This window comes from Vollenhovia emeryi, unplaced genomic scaffold, assembly GCF_000949405.1.
Source record: "Vollenhovia emeryi isolate VEMERY1.0 unplaced genomic scaffold, V.emery_V1.0 DF939131.1, whole genome shotgun sequence".
Taxonomy (NCBI): domain Eukaryota; kingdom Metazoa; phylum Arthropoda; class Insecta; order Hymenoptera; family Formicidae; genus Vollenhovia; species Vollenhovia emeryi.
The window spans coordinates 1,034,732-1,060,946 of record NW_011967235.1 but is presented as its reverse complement, the minus strand read 5'-3'; the positions used below and the strand labels follow the sequence as shown (position 1 = coordinate 1,060,946).

The 26,215-nt window shown below is 43.2% G+C and overlaps 1 protein-coding gene across 3 annotated transcripts in view; it reads right to left on the bottom strand.

Annotated features, from left to right (window-relative positions):
* Positions 1-12,049, bottom strand: part of LOC105568141 (POU domain protein 2-like) — a 122,089-nt gene extending 110,040 nt beyond the window's left edge. For all 3 annotated transcript variants that reach the window (XM_012023558.1, XM_012023560.1, XM_012023559.1), the window contains exon 1: positions 11,414-12,049. In XM_012023558.1, the coding sequence (XP_011878948.1) occupies positions 11,414-12,014 (601 nt within the window). In that variant the 5' untranslated portion in view covers positions 12,015-12,049. The remainder of the gene's footprint in view (positions 1-11,413) is intronic.
* Positions 12,050-26,215: the final 14,166 nt, after the last annotated feature.

Genomic DNA, 26,215 nt, shown 5'->3' with positions numbered 1-26,215 from the left:
TTAATCACGTTATTTGTTTGGAATCGCCTCGGAGTGCGATGCTTTCTTATCAAAAAGCAATTTCGCGATTAATTATCGCGTCGATAACGCATCGATCGTAATCCAAGAAAATACGTAACTTTCCGCATAATTTTCAGAATGATTACCAGCCGCGAATGCGGTGGGGGAACGCGGCGAATTATCGCGACGCCCGAAGAGTGTGCATCGTCATGCGACTCGTGAAATCATAGTGCTTTCCCGAGATCTGGCGGCAATGAACGAAGGCGTCCATGGTTCTCGTTTACCATCATCATTACCATTATACGAGCTCCATGACGGAGTTACGTGGTTTAATTTGAATACATGAGGCAGGAAGCGGCGAGTGGCCGCGAGGACGTGTGTCGGCATTAGGCACGCATGTTCCTGTGTACACTGTCATTATCTTTACTTAAAACGACCCCCGGTCTCTGACTGTGTTACTATCACCCCGTTGCTGACTCATATAATAGTGCGAAATTTGAAGCGACCTCCCGCGCGTCTTCTTTCGGTATCATTAGACAGCTTTGCTCTCCCGATGGAATCTTATTTTGAGTAAATGCGACACTCGTCAAAATTATAGCAATTATTACAAGAGAAAACCGAGGGGAAAACCGCTAACCAAAATCTTGTACACCAATGCCTATTAATGCCTAGTGGTCATTACTTTATTTTATTATCTTATTGTATCCTATTTATCTTATTTTATCTTTTTATATCTTTATAATGCCCCAGCAAGGCCTAATGCCCAAAAAATGCCTAGTAATGCCCAGTAATGCCTAGTAATGCCGCAAATTTGTGCACCACAATGCCCTCAGCGGTTTCCCCCTTGGAGAAAACAGATACGCTAATTATGCAAAGTTTCCCTCCAATTTTGCACTTTACACATCTTTTGTACGTTCGTCTCCTATTATTAATATTAATGTTTTAGAGTTTTACGTGCATCGTTAGACTTATATTAACGTAGATTACTTTGCAAAGTCATTTAACGATTGGAAACAATGAAATCACAAAGAAAATATCTTGATAATACCAGTAAAATTATTCGCTGAATATGCACTTATAATAAAGTCACACACGTATGCGTGCAATTGAGTGCAACGTCACAGATACAGTTATACTGTTGCATAAAAGAATTCTCTTAATCCCATTTAAGTCGCGATTCGTTGCATTATGCGATAAATATGCACCGATAAATCGTCCGTTCATCTCGTTGCGCATAGAATCTCGCTTTGATTATTCAAATTATATACTAATCGCGCAAAAGCATCTCACGAGACAATAACGCAATTAAAATGCCGTCGATGCGTGCCGGATTCTTAGGTGCCAATTAATTTACGCACGCGTTTTTATACAATGTTGTTAACGAATTATGCAGATTTTGCATGCAAAGAAAAGTCGGAAGATTTCCACGCGGAGAATCGCATCAAATTGAAGGAACACGCGAATACATGAGCGAAGAATAAATGTTCTATCTTGTTCTTAGTCGAATCTCCAATTGTAACTTTATATTGAACTTACTGAATAACACAGCTGTGAATAAATGTCGCGTGAAGTCCTTAATTGGCTTCGACATGCTTTCCACGTCTGATTCAGCCGATCCAATCGACAATATTACGATCGTCTGTGCCGAAACTTACCGAATAGGAAAGGCGCAATTTGCATACGAACATATGGCATGCGAACTGTATGAAATTCTGAACGGCATGCAGGTAAAAATTGCAGCAGGATGCGGGAACCGCAATGACTGGCAAAGCAGTTTAAGCAAGCAGATGAATGTCTGCCGGCTTAAACGGGCTTACCGGCATGATGTTTCCGTATTTTTCAAAAGCGTGTTCGATCGATCCCTTTATAAACCTAAATTGTATAATATTCAGAAAGAACGGCCTTTGTAATCGCAATATTTCGAAAGGTAAATTATCCTGCTCGACTCAATCACAATAAGTTCGGGATAGACAGGTATATTGTGAATCATTTTCAATGTAATAAGCAAATAAAAAGATGTAGTGTAAAAAAGGAATATTGTGTTTATCTATATTGTAATATTCCCCCCCTCTCTCTCTCTCTCTCTCTCTCTCTCCCCTTTTCTCCCCCAATAATTTGATTTGTATTTCCTTAGACATCTCTTGCAACTTTGGCCATCTTAACTTTCTATAGTCGAAGAAGTTCTAGAATACGTATAGACTTCATTCTCATGGCTACAATGCGAGTTTCGCAAGTGCGAGAATCGATTAACCTCGGATTTTCGTAAGTCGCGAAGAATCCGTAATGACGTGGAGTAAGTACTTTCACAATCCTATCGGAATCCGGCAATCGACGTTCCGTCTCGCGTGTCGTCCTTACATTCCTTGCCGATGATCCAGAACGATCCAACTTCCCATGGGGTAAATCACAGAAGCTGGCGCAATCTGCGTGCGTATTATTCTGATTCACGCATCTCTCGGCTACCGTACATCGTACGACATGGCGTCGTGCAAATCGCACGAGTCATAATCGATAATCGTGGGAGAGACCACTTTCCACGTTCGACCAATCCGGCGCACCGTTGAGGTGAGCAACGTCGTTATTTCATTACTTTTGCCGGGATCGTCGCGACGAAGGACGCGCATCGCCCCCTTTTGCAGAACTCTCCTCTTACCGCGATTCTAGCTTACGGCTCGCCGCTTCTCGTTAACATTTCTAACATTTCAAGGCGGACATTTTGTCGCGCGTTTTCCAGCCCGAGACGGTCGATTTTGTCGGAGAAATAAATTCACTCGGGAGAAGACGAATCAACGAGATCGCGGGATTATGCAGCTTGTCCTTTTAGCTCGTATACGTGCCGCCGCTTCAACCTGGACTGCCAATCGTACGCGACGACGAATTAGCATACGTAACCGCCAAATACGGCGTACGGGCGCTCGACAACGGTACGCCGACAAATGCAATGAATATGGTGATTCCCATCATTTATCCGGCCTGCTAGGTGCAAACGCATCTCGCCGCGATCCTTGGAGCGAGATGCAACGCGCGTATGCGTCACGATCTCGCGACGTTGAGAAATGTTATTGAAATTGATTCGTAAAGCAGAACGTATTCTCAGAATTTGGATAAACGCGATATCGATAACGAGCTTTATCTCAATCTTATCAATTTCTTACTTTTCTTTTAATAAAACCATTAATTAAATCGGTTTAAGAGCGTAAAAAATATGATCCAATACGATCTATCATTTTATATTTATTAAAAGCTTAATTTTATTATTTAGTACTACTATAAACTCCAAGTTGCATTAGAAATCTTGTTTCGTAATCAAATTTATATCAATTGCTACATTAAAATTTAGGCCGTTCCCGGACAAAGACCTTAAATTCGATCTAACGAGCAACATAGATTTTAGATAGTCTATCACTAGGAATAGAATAGTGCGGGACTATTTCACTCAATGAAGAGAAATTCGGGTAAAAAAGTTTCAAGATACGAATTTTCGAAAGCCCCTCTTTATCTCAAACATTATAAAGTCCCGCCCTGTCCTGAAAACGTTTCGTCTGACTTTTTCTTCTGGAAATGAGCGAAATAGCCCCGCTCTATCCTATGTGATAAGCGTCACGCCTCAAGTCTTTAGCTACAAACAGGCAATCTGCGAATACGAGTACGTGCGAACACCAAGTTTACATCCCACAGAGCATGCGTGGTGTCTCTACGTGTCGGCACAGCCTGCTCGGCGCATTATCTCGCTATGCAGCGTACGTGCCATGATAGGTTTCATTATGAGAAGTACGTTTCCTTTTCCGAGAGACCCAAGGCGGCAAGGTCGTGCGTACACCTCTACTCGAGCTCTCGACGAGCGGCCGTGTCCGTCCGGTACATCCGTCATCGACACGAGAGATCGTATCGATCGCCCCGCGGAACGTAGTAACGATGCGAGTCATAATTTGCATGTCGCAGCCAGCAATGCTACGTTGTAACGAAGAGTTATGGCGCGGCATCGGTGAGACGCGGGACAGGGATTAGTGGTGATTACGATCGCATCGAGTTGCGAGCGAGACGTATCGATCGACGCAACATTCGCGTGTCTTTCATGATGCCACATTATTTTTTAAGCAGTGTGTCTGTATGCACACGAGAAAATGTGTTATTACAAATTTTCCAATCTTTGGAGATTGAACCTTTCTATGATTCGTAGAAATACGATATATTTTTTTTCTTATAACCGCTTGATTTTCAATACGGGATATCTTGACAGGTAAGGCTCAAAATATGATTTTATGTACTACATCACTCTCGAGAGGGAAACCGCCGAGGAAACCGCTGACAAAAATCTTGTACACCAATGCCCACTAATGCCCAGTGGGCATTACTTAATTTTATTATCTTATTTTATCTTATTTTATGTCTATAATGCCCCAGCAAGGCCTAATGGCCAAACTAATGCACAGTAATGCCCAGTAATGCCGCAAATCTGTACACCGCAATGCCCCCAACGGTTTTCCCCTCGATCATTAAAAAATAAGATCTGCACAACATTTTTATGAAAGAAAGAGTTCACAAATGAAAACCACGTATCTATGTAGGTCTAAAATATTTTACACATAGAACATATCTTGATAATCACAGAGCTGAAATAAGTCTGGCAATGAAAAAGTCGGGCGCGTGTCACGTCGCGATAGTGATTTGCCGTCGTGTGTACACGAACACCCAGCTGTCCCGCACACGTGCACATGTCGTACCGCACGCGTGTCGCGCCGGGGCCAAAATGCATCTTCGGTAAGAGTTAGAGGCCTACGGGTTTCGCGTATCCTAGAAAAGGAGCGCTAAACGAGAACGAGTGAGCGAGCGAGCAAGCGAGAGAGAGAGAGAGGGGAGTAAGACGAAGCCAGGAAAGAAAGAGGAAGGAGCAGCCACGTGACCCTTGGCACGGTCCTCCTCGACGAATCGTCCCGACCCAACCTGACCTATCCAAGGTGAGATTTATCCATCGGCTTTACCTGCCATGGGCTCTATAGGTATCTTCCTTACTACCTCTGCCTGTCTACCAGGAATCCCCGCACTGCTATTTCCCATTCCCGCGAACCGACTGCCCAATGTCCACCACCCACTCGTACGAGTCACGTATCTCAAGCTTTTTCGTGCGACGAGTCCGTGTCTTTCAAGGTAACAGGTAAGATTTTCGCAGCAACGATCGCGCGGTGCATCCGCACCGACGTTGTTAAAAATACAATAGATTCGGCGCGATTTCTTCAATTCAATGTTTCACTAACTCAAACGATATTCCGACAGTTTATTACCGAGCCTGTTCACGGAAATTCTAATTTTAATTGAATTTTAATTGAATTTTAAGCGACCTTCTTGTTTCTCTTTCAGGACCCTCTGTCTCACTTTTTGCAGAAAGAGAAACAAAAACGAATCAATTAAACTACAGTTCAACGGATGTTCGATGAAACTGGCTGTCGATCCATCACGTTTGTCGTAAGATACAAACGCAAGTAGCGTGAAGACCGCATGTTAAAAACCGGCATTACTTTTCGAGTGGTCCGCTCAAGTGACGGGTTCTTCAGCGAGTCACGTGTCGGCGATCGTCCTCGGAAGGCGCGCCGTGTACGTCCCAACGTAATAATCGGGATTCGGTGTGCTAGCCCGAAGCGTTTCGGGCAGGTTACGGCCAGGGCCTTAATTCGAGGGTCGTATAAGGTATAATCGGAAACCCGACGGACAATGCAAATAAGGAGGCATTATGCCGTGCTGCCGGTGACGCAACGCAAGCGGTTCGGCCGCTTCCGGCTTCTTCTAGGAATAGCGGGTTTTTCATTAAAATCATATCATCTCGTATCATCACATTCGACCATGGTGGTCAGGTGCACGCACGTCGATGATTATTTCGGACAATCTTCGCCAAGAGAATGGCTGACTCTGAAGTGGCTACTCGCAATGAAGTTAATCAACCTGCCACCCTATTTTCAGAATCTCATTGTAATTGATAAGATCAGATTCTGCCCTAAAGAATCCTAGAAATCCTGAAGATTGCAGTCGAGACGATCTAACAAACGACAGAGGCGCAGAATGGCCGTCGTATTGGCGCATTCCTTTCCTTGCGATTATTTAGAATCGTGGCAGAATGCCACTTATAAATTAAATAAATTGCGTATGAATTTTCAGGAATATCTACCGCGACAAAAAGTCCTCTCGTTGCCTGCCCGAAAAGACTTTTTCGTACGATAAGTCATATCCGTCGCGTTACTTCACGTTTCCCAGAATTCTGGTTTACGATTAAACAGTACGATAAACGATATAGCCGTGTAACTATTTACATATTCAAAGTAGCAGATAATCATGTCTTTATGACATCACAAGATCTTATAATGGTGTCTACAAAAATCCCAAGATATAACTGTCATAATTTCTCTAAGAACCGCACAAAAATAATTACCAGTCTACTCATGCAGCTATTTATTTGCGTTCATACACTTTGCTAATATTAATTTGCTTTCTAGAGAAATCGTAGTACTGTTCGCAGGCGAATCAAGAGAGCTCAAATTTTAATTTGAGCACTAATTTTCATTTTTTATTATATGCGCAGCTTTTCCCTTGGCTGCGTTATCCGCTGAACAAATCCCATTTGATAACGCGTCTTTATGTATTCATAGTCATTGTGCGTATTAGCCCGTGCAAGGTACCGCGCGCTTCCGGCCGCCTCTTTAGCGCGTCGGCTTTTTATCTTCAAGCCAAGCCTTCGTTTCTCGAGTGACGCGAGCGAGAGATCGCCGATCGATAAAGGCCGTTTCACTCGTATACGGCCGTGGAGACTCGGGCCGGGCAGTAAAGATAAATATATTATTCGGTCGCGATTAATCTGGCGCGAGCCAATAAATGCGATTTTATCCGTCATCGACTGCCGACGTCGAGCAGATCCCAACGAAATGCCTGGCCGATACGGGGCATCGCCGATGCGCTGGTCGCATCGATATACATTTTTTATCGATGCGCGCCCCGACTTTATGCGGCTAATCATAAGTTAATGACACGCGCGGGGACCGGCATAAAACAGAATGAGGATAACGCGCGCGCTCAATCGCGTGCTTTCTCACTGCACGCTGCGACTTAATGTACAATTGAATAATTAATTAGTATCTCGTTAGTCAGCGACTGATTAATAATCCCGAGCAGCAGCCGCAACTATCGCAAGCGTATACTCCAACGCGAGTAGTCAAATGACGATGTTTATGTGTCTGTATAGCGATCAGCTGTTGCTAGCTCAAAATACTGCAGCGAGTGAACAGTAATGATTGAAAAGTAAATTTAAAACTTAGCACACTGCTATTTCTTATAAGTTCGCTATTATTTATACATTTTTATAACCTTTGCAAGGCATTGTCTCGAAAGATGAGTAATGCCTAGGCTAAGGATACAGACGCAGAGGCTAAGGAACTTTCAAGCGCATCGAGAGGAAAATGACTACCTAAATAACGAGATCCTTCGGGGGTTTGGGTTTCGTTTAAGACGAGAATGGACTTCGCAGAATTTCCGTCGACACATTTGAAGCTCGAAGATCACCGATTACGAAGCGAGGAGCGCGAGAGGGATCGGAGTGTACCTCCTGAGTACTCTCACAAATCGGAAGGCCGTCTAATTTTCCGCACGCGAGTGATCCGACGGCACTCGAATGCACTCGAGACGAGTCACAGAAAACGCTAATGAAGGAAGGAACACGGCGGCTCTCGGAGGTAGTTAGTGGAAACGATCATGATGAAAAAGATGAATCCAATAAGGGCTCTAATCGGTAATCGCGAATTGCCATTGCCGTTTTGCCGCTCTACATCAAACAGATTCGTGCAGCTTTAGTCGAATTAAGCGCAAATAAACGGAAATGAGTGATCAATCGATAAAATATGTCTCGAAGCATTTCAAAATATTTAGGAACAAAAAATATAAGTTCAAACATATAAATCTCTTTAAGTTGCCAGTAATAGATAACAATAATCAAGCTTTTTAGTCGACGTTAACCGGTCAGTGTTTTAATAGAGAAAATTTATTGCATGGCATGCCTCAGTGGTCGAAATGGTGAGACGCCCGCCTAGAGAGAAGGGAAGTCCAGGTTCAAACTCTGGGTGAGGTAATATTTTTCGCAATAAATTTTCTGTATTAAAACACTGGCCGGTTAATGTCGACTAATAAGCTTGATTTAAAAATATAGGTGTTTTGAATATATTGATTAGAGAAACAAATTTGTTGATTCTATTAGAAAAGCACACGAGCCGGAAGGATTTTTTCATTTTGCATATTTTGAATTTTGCGTCTCATTAAAGAATATTTTAATTGTACAAATTTAATACGAAAACATTAATTTCTCTTTTACGTAAATATTTATCAAAAACCGTTTATATTGCAAACATTTGACGTATATGAAATGTTAGAAATTGCGTTACGTAGCCCTTGCCGATCATTCATCAATCGGCAGTAAAAAGGCGTGACAATCGAAATCAATGTAGGGAAGGTGTACGAGAAAATTATTATCATCGTGCGTGTGCGCGTTCTGAAAGCATGATTTTCGCCGCGCCGCAACTCATCGACGTGTGATAAAGATTACGTAGGGATAGAATCTAATTACGCCGATAAACATTGTTGCGCCGATACACCTGCCCGTAAATAACATAGAATCAAACGTGTATCGGGTTACATCGTAATACACCCGGGCTAGCAGCGAACAGGTCCTTCGGCCCTGTGAAACGTGTACCTGGAACTGCCCATACTCTGCGCGCACTTTCATCAAGGACGAGACATGGAATCATCATCGTTGGTTATGAATAGATAATCAAAATAATTCTTTGAAACATTAGACGTTAATTTTTCGTACAATCCCCCATGTATTCGTATTCATAAATTCGCGAATATAAATTCGTATCAAAGCAGTTATCCCAATCAGTCAATTCTAGAATACTTTTTACATTCATCGTAGTTAATTGATTACAGTCAATCGATTAATTACACTCGTTTTGATTTGGTGCAATAATTGTTCTCAGTACAAAATGAATATTTGTTAATCTCAATCGGCGAAGATAAAAATGTATCGATTGACTTATGCACGACTTACTAAGATTTTTTGAGTCACGACTTCAGCGTACGCCGAAAATAACCATGCAATCACACAACTACGTGGAATATTTATTCAAACAAGTACTAGAGCTAAGACGTTATCGACTGATACGATAACGATCATTTTTCCTTCTCGTTCGTACGCAGCACCGTACTCGTATATTTACCACTGCATTTTTTTTTAAATATTAGTGCAACTATGTAGAGGAAGGACTTATCATGCGGATAACCTCGATATCAGGTGCTTGAATACGAGGAATACATAGACGTCGCGTAATTGCCATAGATTAACAACATCGGACCGACTAAGGCGATACGCATTTTTATCAATAGTATCAATTGGTTAGTAATTTTTCTGCCTATCCTTTCGATCTGGTGCTTATCGCAGCTAATCAACGTACATTAACAACAACTTCCACGTTATTAATTTTCAATTTATCGCGTCGCATATCGCAGTTAATAGAGGCGGCCTGTAAAAATTATGATCTTTTAGCAGATCTAACAGCTATCCACGTTAATCAATACTTTTTCCTCTTTTATCATGATTACCTGTTCTATTAAGGCAATTTCTAATGAATTTTATTGACGAGTGACCTGTACTATGATGATAATACCAATATAAGAATGTAAACAATAATAACATAAATTGATGGCCTAGAATGTGTGTTTCTTGTCGACCCTTGTAACTTCTTCTGTAAAAATTGAAGTAAATTTTTTTGCAAAACCACTTTTATGGGACATAATGTGTGTCTACTATTAACCGGTAACTATTCATTACATATTTTATCACGCGATACCGGCACGACTCAAGATTTTATCTAGGTGTACGTTGCGCGATTGTTGACGAGCGAAAGAGATACGTTATAAACGACACGTGCAGCAACCGTGAATCGCACGTTTATCAGGAACCGGTAATTCTGAATTGAAAGCAGAAACGTGCGGCGCGTGTGCCGCGGCTATTAATAAGCCCGCGTGTGCAACTTTGCACCTAATTAATAACGTCCAAAGACGGGGCGCAGACGGAGCATATATCATAAGCGAATAATTGACGCGAGCAGCGTTGATTGAAATTACACGATCGATGTCTCGGCATAGAAATTACCGTCAAAGCGATTGATGGTGACTCGGTTATCTGTTAATGCGCGTGATATCGATTCTTAAACTCGTCTTAACACAGATAGCACTCCACCTAATTTTACAAATGCGCGTATGCGCGTTGACAAGATAGTGGAACGTTAAAGAGTACCGATTAGTCACCGATTCCTCACCATGATGACGATGAAAACGTCGTAACATCTTCATAGTAATCTGCACAATAACCTGGATGTCTAATACGTCAATACGCAAGATTATTACTTTTAGGAGCAATAAATAACATCGAATGGCCACGTATCATTGTTAAAAACAACGCCATGAACAGTAGTCTATCCTCATACAAAGTACAAGCGCATAGTGATTCTCCCTTTTAAAATAAATGTATCCTCTAAACGTGAATGTAGCCCCCCCCCCCCCCAAGTTCAATTGGCACGCGTTCCGTGCACAGAATAGTAGGAACGAGATGCATTAATGCAAAATTCGGTCGTTTCGGATAAATCGTTTCTCGCGATTGGAGGGGGCCACATGATCCGATACAATGCCATGCTGCACAATGCTTCCATGGCAACAATGCAGCGCGGGGGCGTCGAGAATGCAACGGCAGACTGCGCCGGCAGCTGACAAACATAACGTTTTCCACAAAATGCTTGATTCCTGCCGTTGTTTGCAGTGATAAACGTATTAATCTACATTTAATCAGATAATTTTGATTGTTTAATGTCCGTATGCCCGTGGTTTAGTATCGATAATAGCAAATTGTTTAACTGTCGCGCAATATTGTCTGTTAATTGAGCGAAGAAATTGCGATAAAGATAGATACTTATTTATATTTGCCTCCATATCAATATGCTGTCGATTGCACTTAATAATGAAATAACTTGAGAGAGAGAGGGGGGGGGGGAAATGATAATGAATAAAACTTAATCTACGTTTACTTAACGAGATTAAAAAGATTGCATCAGCTATTTAGTTCAAATACATACAACGGTTATGTTACGAACATTTTTTAAGATAATTAATTGAGAGAATTGGTCATGTAAACTCGTAAAAATGTGGTAAACCATCGTGTAATTTTAACATAAAAAAACACATGGGCAAAAGAGAGAATTAACGGAGCAATTTCTTCCCTTCCTTCCTCTCGTATTAAGCTTTATAATCACAAATTAACGAATCATGGTGACTCTGAACATATCCCAAACTCTAACGAAACGTGTGTAATTTGATTGACACTCACCCGAGGCGCCCCGAAGAGGTCCCGTAGGACTGCCGCCAGTAGAGACACCCTCGTCTTCGCTGCTGCTGGTACTAGCTTCACTGGGGCTATAGCTTCGCCTGCTGACGTCTCCCCTGATGATCTTTTGGCCGCTCGTCCCGTTGTTGTTATCATGCATCCTACCCTCTCTCGTCTCCCGAAGAAGTCTCTCGTGCATAGTCCTCACGCGCGGATGCAGCCTCTGTTGCTGCAGCGAGCCAACAGAAAAGTCGAGCGGCTGATCGATTTCCGATTGCACTTGCGGCTGATGCTTCTGCACCTGGCCACATACCGATCCGGCCACCAGACTTTGCGGTTGAGAAACCTGCGCGATCGACGATACTTGTTGTTGCTGCTGTTGTTGCTGCTGCTGCTGTTCTTGCTGAATACTGCTGGGCGGACTCCACCACTGATGCCCGCCTTGAATCGATCTCCAGGCTTCTATAGTGTTGTTATTTGTGGGACTCGTTTGTTTCTGCTTCTGCGTCGACTGCTGGGACTGCTGCTGCTGTTGCTGCTGGGCCATGGCAACTTCAACCAAGTTGTTGTTCTCCAGCAAACGCATACTGGGGGTCTGCGTCATCGATACCGGTAGAACGAAGGAAGAGAGACCCACCGACGGTGGGCTGGGTTCCTGACGCTGCCTGTGAGTGGTATGATGATGGTGCTGCTGTTGCTGCTGTGACTGTCGATGATGCTGCTGCTGCTGATGTTGCGGAGAACTCACGGGCACTACCACCGAATGCGGCAACTGCCGGACGGTTCGCGTGGCCTCCGCGACCCACCGGCGCACCGCCTCGCTGTCGAGACCCGCCAGCCCTGCTGACTTTGACTTCGACTGGCCTCCGGGCGATGATAAACCCTTGTCGGGTATCAAGCGGGGCAGCGCAAGGACCCCGGTGCCCGCCACCGCGACCCTGGGTCCCGAAACGCCCCCGTAGGCAGTCAACGCCGCGAGATCCAACGTGGTCACCTGCTGGTTTCTGCTCTTGACGAAGGATCGCACCGTTCTACACAGTGGGAGATGGTTTGCTGCTAACTTAGCGGCCCGCGTCTATCATCGCTCGCAGGATGCTTTGAAGATGAAATACCGCCTGGAAGCGTTATACTTGGACTCGATTCAATCAATTAGCCAAGAGATATTCCACAGTTGCTTGTTTCTAATGGTCTTAACACGGAAATCACACCTCGCGACATTCACTGCGTCCTAGTCGACATGAGTTTCCCTCGCTTCCACGTGAGTTCCAGTCAATGTCTCCGAGTTCTTGAAAACACAGTACTTAGCAGAATGCACTACACTCATTCGGGAGTCGCACAATCACGTACACGTTCTTGTGGTAGCGAGGTACTCCAGTTTAAGATGTAACTATCCAATGCACGATTTGTCCGCCGCGTAAAATACCTGAGCTCTGACCGTCCTTGTTATTTGCAGAAATAATCTTTAGCCTCATCACAAACGTATCTTTACGATCTCTTGGCCTCGCGCCGTTTCTGTCAGATAACTGTCAAAACATTAGCCGTGGAGCACGTGAAGCGCCGGAACTGCTCTCACCAGCTCGAATCGTCCTCAAAGTTCGATCCGAGTTGTCTCTTTACCGATGACATGCACTTGCTCCAAACACTCGGATCAGCGAGAAGCCTTTACGGCAGTATGATTTACAAGTGTCATTCATGTGCCAGAGATAAGAGTTACTTGCTGATGAACTCATCAACAAACATTATCTCGTCACCATCGTCAATGGTCGCGATTTCGACTAGCCCAGGTCACTACACCAATTTACCACTTTTCGCCGTCGTATCTTATTCGTTAGATAATCACGTCATCCTGAATAACACGTGCGATGATCAGCGCCGATCTGTCACGACGCAGCGTGTCAAATCGGCCGGTGACGACGATAGAGAGCGCCAATGGCAGCAACTACCTGCGACCTGTCAACAGGATGAGTCAGGTCAACCTGTCGACGCGTCCTTCTCGTTCGGCGTGATCAAAGACACACTTGGACGAGAGTTTACGCGACGCGCTACGACGGCCGGTAGCTACGGCTGCGGCTGCGGCTGCGGCGGCGGCGGCGGCTGGTGGTACAGCGGTCAGATGCTGTCGCGTGCATGTGTGCAGCTACACTAGAGGACTCACGTACGTTCGCTCGGCCGCCTACCGGCCACGGCGAACGCGGCCGCAGAACGGAGTAACCCAAGGTGGGGGAGTTGTTAGGTCTCCAAGAAGAACAAGGAAAACGTGCGCGCGCAACAAGGACGGAGCACCGGCGGCCTCGATCAAACAGGAGCGGGACAAGGAGAGCCGCGTGTGGAACGGAAAGCGTGGCCGCGTCCAACACAGCCTGCACGACTGCCAAGGTGGGGGCAGTCAACGCGTCGGTGGGGACGCCCGTCTCCAATCGCGAGAAAACGCGGATTGCACGCGGCTCCGCCCGGCGAGCCAGAGGCGAGTTCTCCGGCCGCGGAACTCGCGCGAGCGCGAGCGCGCCTTTTTCATCTCGCGTGCATCGGCTGCTGTCCGCAAAGCCGAAGGGAGAGAGAAGGAGACGTGAGAGAGGGAGAGAGAAAGGGAGAGAGAGAAAAAGAGAGGGCAAGCAAACGAATTTGCATATGCAACACTCGCAACCAATCGCCGTGCTACCTGCCCTACCCGGTGGAGATGATGACGATTAGACCTTGATACTTAAAGACCCGTTCCGTGACCAATGCTTAAGAATTAAACTCGACTTGATTCCGGAGCTGGCCAATCCGGCGGCGAGTTGCACCGGACCGGTTCGATTCGCATGCTTCTCTTCGCGGTTTTCTCTAATGGGAACCAGACGAGGCTGAGGGTAACCAAATGCGCTCAACGTGAAAATCCACCGTGCGTGCGGCGTATCCATTTAAATATCTTGGAAATATCACGTGGACACACACGACGGACAACCGCAGTTGGTGTAAGATAGTGTGGTCAGCGCGCACGTAACCAAGAGTCGGGAGATGGAATTAGTTAGAGGAGAATTCGCAAGAAGCCTCTTACGCTGGACCACCCACGCAAGTCTCTATCCTTTCGACTACTGTGATTATTCGTCGGAAGTAAAGCGTTTCACAGAGTATTTTGCACATTTCAATTTACATATCGTAAAGTAATCTTCTTCAAAATAATAATTTGTTTAATACTTCAGAGACTCCGCAAATCAATACTTGTTAAATTATTTTGCAAAGAGTTCTGTATGTCTGCGTACTGCTTTTAAGATCAAAACAAGAAGTATTGGCTGCGTGATTGATTAATATTTAAGAATATACTAAGAATGTGCATCAACTAATGAGTTCATGATAAACGCATTGAGATTTCTTCTTCGGAGATTCTTAGGATTGATACACCTGGCGATTGAGAGCTTATGGTATTACGGCTCGATTGACACCGATGAGATATGGCAGCAGGTGGGCACAGTTACAGGTTGAGATTACTCGCGAGGGCAATGTGCCAAACAATGTGATTATTGTGCTGGCCTACGGGATGTTTCTGCCAATACTGACATACAAGATCCAGCAAATGAATGCATGCAAACTTTATGTTATAATAAAAAAAGGGCGATATAATTTTCTTGTAAGTGCTTCGGACGTTCAAAAATGAATGAAGCTATGCCAGACGAATGATATAATGAAAAATAATATAACATATAATTTGCAACCCATACACATTCATCGTTACATACCTCGAAACAATCTTTGGTATCACGAATGTGTGATATTTTACACATTTATCAAATTTTCCCGTAAATCAATAAGATCCTAATCGTGTGTAGCGAATCTAACGCACATTTTACATTTATTCGAAATATTAAAGGCAACATTAAAGAAGTGACAACGAACATGCGTCGCGAAAATATCGACGAAAATGGTCGAACGTCCATAAACTTTTCTATCGGCCGCCATGTCGACCTCTCACCTATCATATTTCCATACAAATCCATCCAGCCTCACCACTCCCAAGATTTGAATTCAGCATGCGCAGTGCCAGTGCAAAAAATAAGGCGCTTTAAACTGGCCCTTTTATTGGTCGCGAGAACCATAGCACTCTCCCTACCCACGCCTATCCCCTTCGCGTTGCACACACATAGGCGTCATTGCCTTTCTTCTTTTTCTTATCGCGCTATCATATTTCCATACAGCCGACGTCCACCACCACCGCTATCGCCACTACTACCATCTCTTCTACCACTACCATTGTCGCTTCACTTCCACCCCTACTGCCACTCGATACCTAGCTCGCCCAGATTTGAATCCGGCATGCGCAGTTCCGTGCAAAAAGGGCGCTTTAAAGAGGTTCTTATTGGCCATGGGAACGCTATCCCCCACTCCTTATCGCATGTACCACGTACCTCACATCACAAACGCAGCCTTCCTCTTATCGTGCCATCCTCCCCCTCGCTCCCCAAAGTTTCGTCTTCCTCGTGCTTTTTCTCTCCCGCCGACTCTCTCGTTCCTTCGCCCTGGTCCCCACCAACGCTTCGTCCTTCGCCTCGCATGCCAGATACATAGGAAGGGGCAACCCCTACCTCGATTCCGCCACCCTCGCGTTTATGGTGCAACGAGGATAGCGATGATAAGCGAACAAGGACGACGATAGCGAGGGAAACGAAAAGAGAAGGAAGCGGAGAGGAGAGAGCGAGCCGGTATTGATTTTAATGACGCCCCTACCGACACAAAGTCACGAGAGAGGCGCGAATAATATGTACGCGCTCTGATTCTAATAGTCAGTTATTATAGATGCGCGCAAACGAAATTCTTCAGTGTAGATTTACGAGTATCTAGCTTAAAAGAGATGTTCCATCATGATATAATTGGTAACGCTTGGCGAAGCGCTGAATCGTCCATGTTCTCACAATATTTTCTTCCCCCTCTTGACTGTTAACCAAGGAAAATTGCGAAAGACACTCCAACGAGGAAGAATCATTTTCGAAAAAGGTCTGTAATGTCACAACAATGTCGTGCCGACGATATATCTATTCTACAATGTCGCGTCGATTGTCTTCTATTGTTAATATGAATTATTAAAGTACCGTGCGGTCCGTTCCGGTACGAAAGGATCGCTCCCTGGGTGGAGTTCCGTCTGGCAATGAAGGGTGAAAACACTTGCAGTGTAAAATCAAGAGGATCAAGTGGCATTACGGAGGGTCGCATTCAAATGCCACAAGCGGGCCCCTAATCTGAATAAGGCGGCGAGAACCCTTTCCCTTTGCTACGAACCCTCTTTTTTATTCATCATGTGTAAGTATTTGCATGGCCCGGCTACCGACAGGTGCCAAGTTCCCCCTTTTTCATATTCAATAAGTAAGTCTGTATGGAAATAGATAGGTACCTGTGCGATAGTGTGCACTTTACAACGGAGAAGGGTTGATTCTTACAACCGATTCATCACCGACACAGGTGGATCATCCATCCAAACGCAAAGTCACAGGTGATCTTTTTAGAAAAAGATCGCCAGTTTCATATGATTTTATGCGAATTTGTATTTAGAAGTCAATTCATTTTATGGCATATATGTTTCGCGTAATAATGTTTATAAATTATTATTCTCTCTCTCTCTCTCTCTCTCTCTCTCTCTCTCTCTCTCTACTTTTTCACACCCTTTTCCCTCTATATAAGTAAATATGTGTACACAATAATATCAAAAAGTATATAAATTTAGATACTTTGTATACCTGTTATTAGAATTTATATAACAAAAAACCATCATTATGTTTTCAAATATAAAAGATTAGCAATAATTGAAAAATTTATACTAGAAAATATTTTAATAAATATTGAAAATACAAAGTATCTTTTATTTTCATTTAATTAATTTGAAATATATAATCTGATAGGTACGTGCGAGGAGAAATACAATTCACTTGAACTGCAATATAACCAATGTACAATAATTTGAGCTTTAACTAAACTTATCACATTCTAAATACATATATACACAGATCCACACGTACCTATATATTTTCTATCTTGTATTATAAATTTAATTTTTTTGAACAAATATATTCCTTTAACTTTTTAATTAGTATTGTAATTTTTTAAATTATATTAATTTCACTATATTTTATCGCGACAATGTCAAAGCATTTATAGTTCGAGGTAGCTACTACGTATTTTGTAAGGAATATCAAAATCGCTATTGTAGCATCTGTATTCTGAAGTACGTTTTTATTTGGAGTGTAGATACCCTAAACAATTCCACTCCAGAAAGCGAATGACATAGCACCTACCGGCTAAAATGCACCTCTCCGTTTATGCCGTTATAGCAGTTTCGACTCTTAAAAATCTCAAAAAGAAAACAACCGACATTCGAGACTTATCTGAAGCTCGCTGCGTGAGACCCTTCTATAACTCCCTGCGAGTTTCCTTGGACTCTTCTCGGCAAGGGTCCACCCTCCAATAGCAATAAAGACGAGCCATTACAACCAAAATTAGAGGGTTTGATCCCAGTCGAGTGTTCGCACACGAAAAAACGGAAAAATTCCTTTTTATCCACGAACATTTTAAGCACTCCTTAGTGTGCACAGTGAGAGCCTTTAAAAGGCCAGGTGGGCCAAACAAATTTTTTTACCGAATTCACGACAGACGCGTAATAAACTGGGCTAGTTGTGTCGCGGGCCAAGCCTTCTGCAATTCTCAAGTTTGTTCCGACATTATTGAATCCATCGCGCCTATAATACATGAAAAGGAAAACGCACCTCGACATTCCTATAGCTGCGTCGCAGCTTCATTTTGTCGTCCCGAATTCAATGAATCCTCTCCATACGCGGACGAGCTAATTTTATTTCGGTGTGTGCGCGCAATGGTACTTTTTAAATTCTTCACGTACTCATGAAAACTCGTGACGAACTCTGGCGCGATTGTTCCTGGCACTTCTCGCGTGGAGAAGTTTTTGAGAGCCGAGCAGAACTTTACTAGCGTGCTATTTTCTCCGAATCAGACGTTATTTTTCGTCTTTCTTCCTTTCTATCTCATTGGCGGATTCAAAGGTACAGAAAGTCGTAATTTACGACAAATAATAAATGACAATATACTACCTAACGGAAATTAAGAATAATGATATTTTTCACAAATTTTTAATTATTGACAATGTTATCGCACGCTTATTTATTTGTTGTAAGACTTTAGATTTGTGATAAATTTTTTCGATCCCCGTCGTTTAAAATGTAAAATTGCTAGGCGGTGATCTCTTTTTTAATTATTTTTTTTTGCAATGGACAATCTATGTATACAACTTAAATTATTTCAGTTATAGCATCTAAATTTAAAGAACAATATAACTTTACGATCAAAGAACGATCTTGGTTTCTCTACATAAAAATGGCTTGAAATTTAAGTAATTTAATTCCTAACAACAATATATATAAATCTATGCAAGAATTCAAGTATATCTTCGGTTGTATCATGGTATCACACACACAATACTTAAAAAATAAAAATTCGCCACGGTTTAATAATTGCATTAAATAATTTTAATTATTTCCATGATTAATATAATTCTACGATTAAAAGATGTCATTATTAAGTTCTAAAGATTCTTTTAGCAAAGACATCTTTTATGTTATATTTATTCCCAACCGTAAAAAGAAATATATAATTGACAATTTCAACGAGGCCCTGTACCGCGACTTTTTTAATTATCACAAGAAAAGACTCATTCGTCTCTCCAGAGTGCCGCGAGGGTGAAGAAATCAGGAATTTCGAGCATGATTTTGGAGAGTCACCGCGGAGAAATTCATTCGACCGCATTTGTTCCCCATGCGTGGAAAACTTTTGTGGGCGTTATTTCGGAAAACGATTAATCTGTACGGCGCCACGAGCGTGAAATGAAGAATCCCGCGGCCGGGATGTGTATCAGGTACCGATTTTCAACCCGCGGGGTAAATAAGGAGATTTCAATTCCGAAATGCTAGTATACATATAGGGAGATCAAAGGAAACCGACCCGTGGCCGCCCCGTCGTCTCTCGCAATTTTAAGGCCCCTTTCGGACACCTTCGACTTCTATTTTCCGGATGGTCCACCTCTCGCTCCACCGAAACACAGTCAGCCACCCTTCCACACGCTCGAAAATATCCCGAAACACTCTGGCCCTTAACATACAGCACGGTTTACACGAAGGGACGATAAACGCGGTCGTTCCGTCAATTGCGGGGGTGGAGGTGTCTTCTTTATTTACTTCTGTCGAACTGTTGTTTTTCTTTTGATCTCGAGTAATGCTTCGGTTATTTGAATGCAACAGCGATTTTGCAGCAATTATTGGTATCACGATGGATGAATAGAGTGACTTAAAACCGAGAGAAAACTTTTAATCAAATAAAAATTATGAACTGGGAATCATTGCAGATCCAGTGTATAGCAAAAATCGGCTGGCTATAAGTTCTATACAAGTGAAAATTCGACGATATCAAAAATTTCTCGTATAATTTATGTGCATGAATTATATTCAAAGACGCTAGAACAAAATACAGACAAAGATGGCAAATAGTTTTCGGGGAAGAAGCGCGCGATTCAAATGTTGATTCGCTCTCCTAGCCACCGCGGCACGAATCGCACGGTCTTATCGCTCGCCACCGAACTGGTCCAGAGCAGCGGATTATCCTCGGCTTTGCGGAAGTTTCGCATTAAAGGAAACGGAACTCTCAATTCCCGACGCAGCCGGTCATGCACTCGCGCGATGCCGAGCACGCGTGACGACGACACGAAGACCACGGAGAAGGAACGAGGAGCGCGGTAATTTTCCCGGCAATATTAGGCATGTGCGAGGGAGCGCGATTACAAAATAAGCGGGTTCTTTTGTGGTAATTAGCGGATCAAGGCCGGCCTCGGAACGAATTCGGGAGAGTGACGTTATGGCTGCACCTCCGGGATAGCGCGCGCGCGCGCGCGGTATTATACATCACACAAAGTAGACCGACCGGGGCAGTGGCGTAGTCGCCGCCGTCGATGGCGGCACGAAAGCTCGGACACGCTCGTTTACCGTGCCGCGCGCGTACGTAAGACCGGCAACAATAAGAGGATGCCGCGCTTAGAGCTGCAACACCAGCTACGAGCGTGGCACGCGATGATCTACTTACCATTTTATGATTACAGAAATTATCTCACTCTCGAGATATATTCGCGCAGCGCGCACGACACCACGGCAGGCAGTGAGTCGACTTGTGAATTTGTAATTAAATTTCTTTAATAAATATACGTGGCACCGAACGCGATTCCGTGTCCACCGTTAATTCTGTACGAGTGTTACGTGCGGTCATTTTCAAGTTAGAACTGGATGATAATATAGAGAAAAAGAAATTTTTCATATAATTGTGACAAAACTTCTTCTTGATCCAACTGGCAATATAATTAATTAAATGTTACATTTGGTACGACATTTCGACCCAAGTATTAGGTCCTTATCAAGTAACCGAGCTACAAACCAACGTGTCACAATTTTTTAAGGTGGTAAGAAATTACAAATTACAAGAGATATACTGATACTTTGGTCGAAACGTCGTACCAATTGTAACATTTAATTAATTATATTGCCAGTTGGATTAACAAGAAGTTTTATTTCAATTTTATTCGTCACTGGTGACTTTAAGTATACTCCTCTACTGGTTTTTTAATATAATTTCTACCGTAAGCAATTAATCGAACAATGTAACTAAATCGTATCCTATGCTTCAATTGTAATGATTCAAAACAACTTTTTAGCGAAATAAAGAGATGCTGCGATATGTCGGGGTTTGTTATACAGTCATAGAATGTAGGCAAAGAGCGATGCGTAATTACTCTAGATACATCGCTCTCTTAGACATGTCTCGGTTTATGCCGCGTGAAAAACAAGTTTTATCCGGAGGACTGCGTAATGAGCAGAGGGGCGCATTCCTGGCATAATGTTCCGCGGACGCGAGCGCAAAGTGGCTTCGAGCTCGCCCGGTCTCGCGATTTGCCAATTGTCCAACGTTCGTTCTCTCTTTCCCTTATTCTCTCCGCGGCCCCCCCTTCTACGCATGCGGCCCTTTTATCTGTCGGAATATTCACTGGATTAAGGTAATTGTACGCGAGCCCGCGCGGCTGCGTGGGTGTACGCGCGTTTTACGCTTGGCACGCGTGTAAAGGCGTGAGAGCGATCGGAGACGACACGCGGAACGCCGTTCTTACATAATCTCTCAATTTCGTCCCAAATTGGCGAAGAGCGCGAATACAACGTCCTTATTAACTTGTATCTAATTTTACAGAAAAAAAAACGAAATCCAGTAAGTCGCGGCGAGATGAATGCGCTATGTCATTCGAATGAAAACGATAAATCTAACGGTCCAGTTGTACAAACTGCAACTTGGGATATGTTTCAATCATGAAATTAATATTTATGCAGGAGTGAAACGTTTTAATAAGATATCAGCTGAAAAGTTGCAGCGAAACTCAAAATTTAGTGCGATGTAAAGAAATTATAGTTGGCTAAACAAATATTCTACACGAAAGATGGCGCGAATATTTTAGAACGCGTTGCAGAAATAAATCAGAGACAATGTAGGACACCGGTATTTGGCGATGGGATGTATTGTTTCGTTGGTGGTAACAGAACCAAAGCGGTAGTAACAGCGACGACCTGAGGGGTCGAGGTCTGCGCCGGCGGTGTTGAGTTTCACAGCGATATCAAGCGTAATATAGCACGCGCCTCAATTCAATCCAGCTGCCAGCCACTGTCACAGTTAACGAGTTGCACTTTAATGGCCGGAAGGATTAATTTCAACGTCAAAGCGCGTTCCGCGATCGTTATCGAAAATCAGGTGCCAACGGGGAATATCGAACGTACATCGAGAGAAATCCAGAATTCTGTCGATTGTTGAAGCTTATCTCGATCTAAATACGAGATAAATTTTCTTTTCTCGCGGATATCCAGTCAATGTTTAAAAAGGAAATTACGAAGGAATTAAATTTTAAACGGTCCGGAAAAATAAAAATTTCAAATACGATTACAACGGAAATTACAGAAGTTACAGAAATTACTCGAATGATAACGTTATAATACTCATAAAATTTGTAAAACGCGCGTGAACGCGTTGGCGGCCGAGGTATTTTTGCATGGCAACAATTGAAGGCATTACGAGCGTGCACAACGGATGCGCGCCTCACGATCGACTACAAAGTGACGTTAATTAAACGACGGGGCGTTATTGAAGCAACCCCTCACCGGGCCTTCTCGCCGTTCTTGCCGGTCATGGTAACGAGGTTCGTGGAAAAAAATGGTAAGTGGCGTTGGAGGAATGGCACACGGTCGCGTGCGTGTACGACTTATTCGTAGGAAGGGAAGAGAGGAAAGACTTCGTTGTGTTACACGAGTTGTCTGATAATACTGACCAGTGACGGATTCGTTAGACTAGACGGTCATTTCTGGCGCCCCGGTCGCCAAATCATCCGTGAATCGTCCCGTTTATTTGCAACTCCTCGTTTCGTATGCGTTTCTAATTATTGCTAGGTGCAAATTTCAGCGAGCTGCGTACGCTGATACGTCAAACGAGCGCGAGATTATAAATCATTCCGCGTTTGGGGTCTCTCGTACCCTACATCCATCACTGATATACGGATAGTCGCGGCCGACGAAGGAATCATACGCGAAGTGTTACGCAGTTGCGTGGCACGAGAGTATACGCACCGCAGCGTGCGGTGAACATCAAAGAGGCGTCGTCTAGTTGAGCCACTTAAAGTCCTCGAGTTTCCACATTAGCGAGGCAAAAGCACGGTCGGAGGAGGAGAACCGGGCCGCATATCTTCGCAGAGGAACGAAGTTCAACGCGCAAGAGGCTCTCTCTTCCCTCTCGCTCTTGCTCTCTCGGCGTGATAATATAACGCGATCGATGTTCACCGAGCCCCGTAAAGGGACCGATTTCTTATTTTAATTTCGCTTTACGAGACCGCGCCGTGGCAGAGAGCCGCGTAAATGAAATAATCGTTTTCTGGTATGAGTCGCTTTGCAGTTGGGCCTTTATTGCAACGAGTTATCCAACGAGCTAAATTATTACGTATTGTAAAGGATATGGCACGGCTTAAGATATGGCAATAAATGTGATACACACGGCAGAGATAAATTTAATTAACTTTTAAACACATGACCCTTTTAATGTTGTTGCAAGTGCAAAAGCGGACTTTTTTTCTGTCGTCTTGCATGCTGCATAAAAATATTTAAAAAATATACAAGTTCAATATTTTAGGAACAAGACAACGATCACATTTTGATTTAGAAAACGGAGAGAAGATATGACTGAATCCTTAACAACAAATGTAAATGTAAGACAAAATATGAGATGACTACGTCGATTTTTTATCTTTGAATAAAAGGATCACTAGTCACAAATCGCTTCGTGAAATGAGAGTCGGTGCAGAACAAAACGAGCATATGGATGATCCTTAAGCTTCGCGTGCCGTGCCAGCATTAAGCGGGAGATATAAAGCGCGCTTGTCGAGATATGAACGATTCCCGGCGATCGCTAACGCTCTGAGTAAAATAATAATCAGATTTTTTAAGCTCGCCACGAATGGCGCCAGCGAAGTTGCACTAACAGTCGTCTGTCCGGAACGATCCGGCCCCACAAGTCACCGCGTCACATTGCGATAATTATTTTACACGTCGTGCCCCAAGAGCGAAAAATGTGTGTATATTAATTTGAAATAAGATTAATTTCATATACATAAGTTTGGAAACGATAATTGTTGAATGCGTACGATTCTTAGCACTTTTAGCACAACAAAAATACATGCCTCAGTGGTGCGAACTGATGAGACGCCCGTCTAGAGTGTAGGGAAGGTTCAAACCCTGGCCGAGATATTTTCGCAATAAATTTTCTGTCTTATTAAAAATGCCAGATCCGGTCATGAAAATACTGAAGTTAAAAATAGATTTTATTACTAAATCAGTGGGAACTAAATATGCCGTGAAAATTGTGACCGTTCCGCACTCGCCAGTGTCATCGGACGAAAATCGTGGAACGCAAACGAAAGCGCAAATCTATCATCCCGACCATTTGTCACGGATCGTAATTTTATGCAAATATTGATTTTCCCGAAAAAAAGGCGAAAAAAGAGCAAATGGGCTCTTTATTCGACGCATCTACATATCGAGCACAAAGCATAGCTGGTCGCCGGTCATTTTCTATACTTTTTTTTCCGCCTTTTCTTCGTCCCCTACGCGCACGCCCTTTCTTTCACTATCTCTCTCACTCGCACGTCCGTTTCCCGGTTATCTCTCTCCGGGCTTTACGGGCTGACAGTTGGCCGGGCCACATTTGGCCTGTAATTTCCAAAATGTCGAATAAGATAATGCACCGGGCGCGCATTCGAGGGCCCTCCCCCCGATCTCACGAAATCAAAGTTGCGTAGGGCTGCACGCCTATTTCGCTCCACTTTTCTTATCGGCCTTTTTCCCTTATCGCGATAACGCCACGCAGTAGCGATCCTGTTCTTTCATCCATTCGTTCCTCATCGATTTCGCTTGATTAAAACGTAAGGACGTGACAAATGTAATTACTCGGTGCCTTATCGGGACCATCCCGCGCCTCGGTTTTTCACCTTACAACGGAAACGCATCAACTGACGGATACCTCATAGGGAAGCTCGGAACGTGATCTTTCTCTCTGGTACTTCTTGCGGTGACTACAAAATCGGGGAATAATTGCACGGAGAAAAACATTGTAATAACCAGTTTTTGTCCCTTAGCATGCGATGCTAGTTGGATCAAAGAGAAAATCGAGGGACGATGAGCCGCGCGCGAAAAACATGTTTCGTTATCCCGCCATATTTAGAAATCGTGATACAATTGCATTTACATCGAGGAAATAATTTCCAAGAAATAAAAAACAAACGGTACTTCACATTGTTTAGCTCAAGAGGGTAACCACTAGCTAAAATGTTGTCCCACCGATTACACGATTTCATTTGATTTCATACGATTTTAACTGATTACAAATAATCTCATCTAATTGCAAATCATTTTCTTATATGCACGTTTAAAATTATGTAACGTTGTTAAACCTCAAAGAGCTGTTAGATTTCCTCCAAATATATTTTTCTTATTTTACTAAGAAGTATTTGCTTGTAGAGGTAATTTCAGTTAATATTGTACAATAGTATTCGGTCATGGTTTTCCTTGCTTCCCACTTTTCCCACTAGTCCAACCGTGGTCTTAACGAAAAGTAATTTTGTATTTGTATTCACTGCTTATTGTTTCAAATTTACGCGCAAAGGTGTATCAACGTATCAACTCGTTGTTTTAACAGCAACTACTTCAGTCTTATTATGAAAAGAATACGCGCTTATAGGTGTGAACTATGATATACATGGTGTTCCAGGAGGAAAGGTCAATATTCTGGGAGGTGATAGTATCGGTCATTTTAAGCAAAAATATTCATATGAATATATGTCCCATTCCCATGAATATTGATATGTCACCTCCCAGAACATTGACCTTTCCTCCTGGAACGCCCTGTATATTTGGACGTTCACTAAAAGAAGTAAATTTTTTTGGAAAATGTTCAAATTAACTGTGTATTGTCTAAGAAGTGAAGAAACTTGAAAATTAAGACAAAACGATTACACGGGGATTTCGTAAGGATTTCGTAATGATTTCGAAGACTGTCCCACGATTACGTGAAGTGGTTACCCCCTTGATTTAGCTAAAATTGTATCTGGATATTTACTTCCTACTTCGTACGAGTAACGATTCGAAATAAATTTATATACAAGTTAAAGCTTCCGTCCCCCAGCAGTAATAGCCGCATACTCGAACGGTAAAT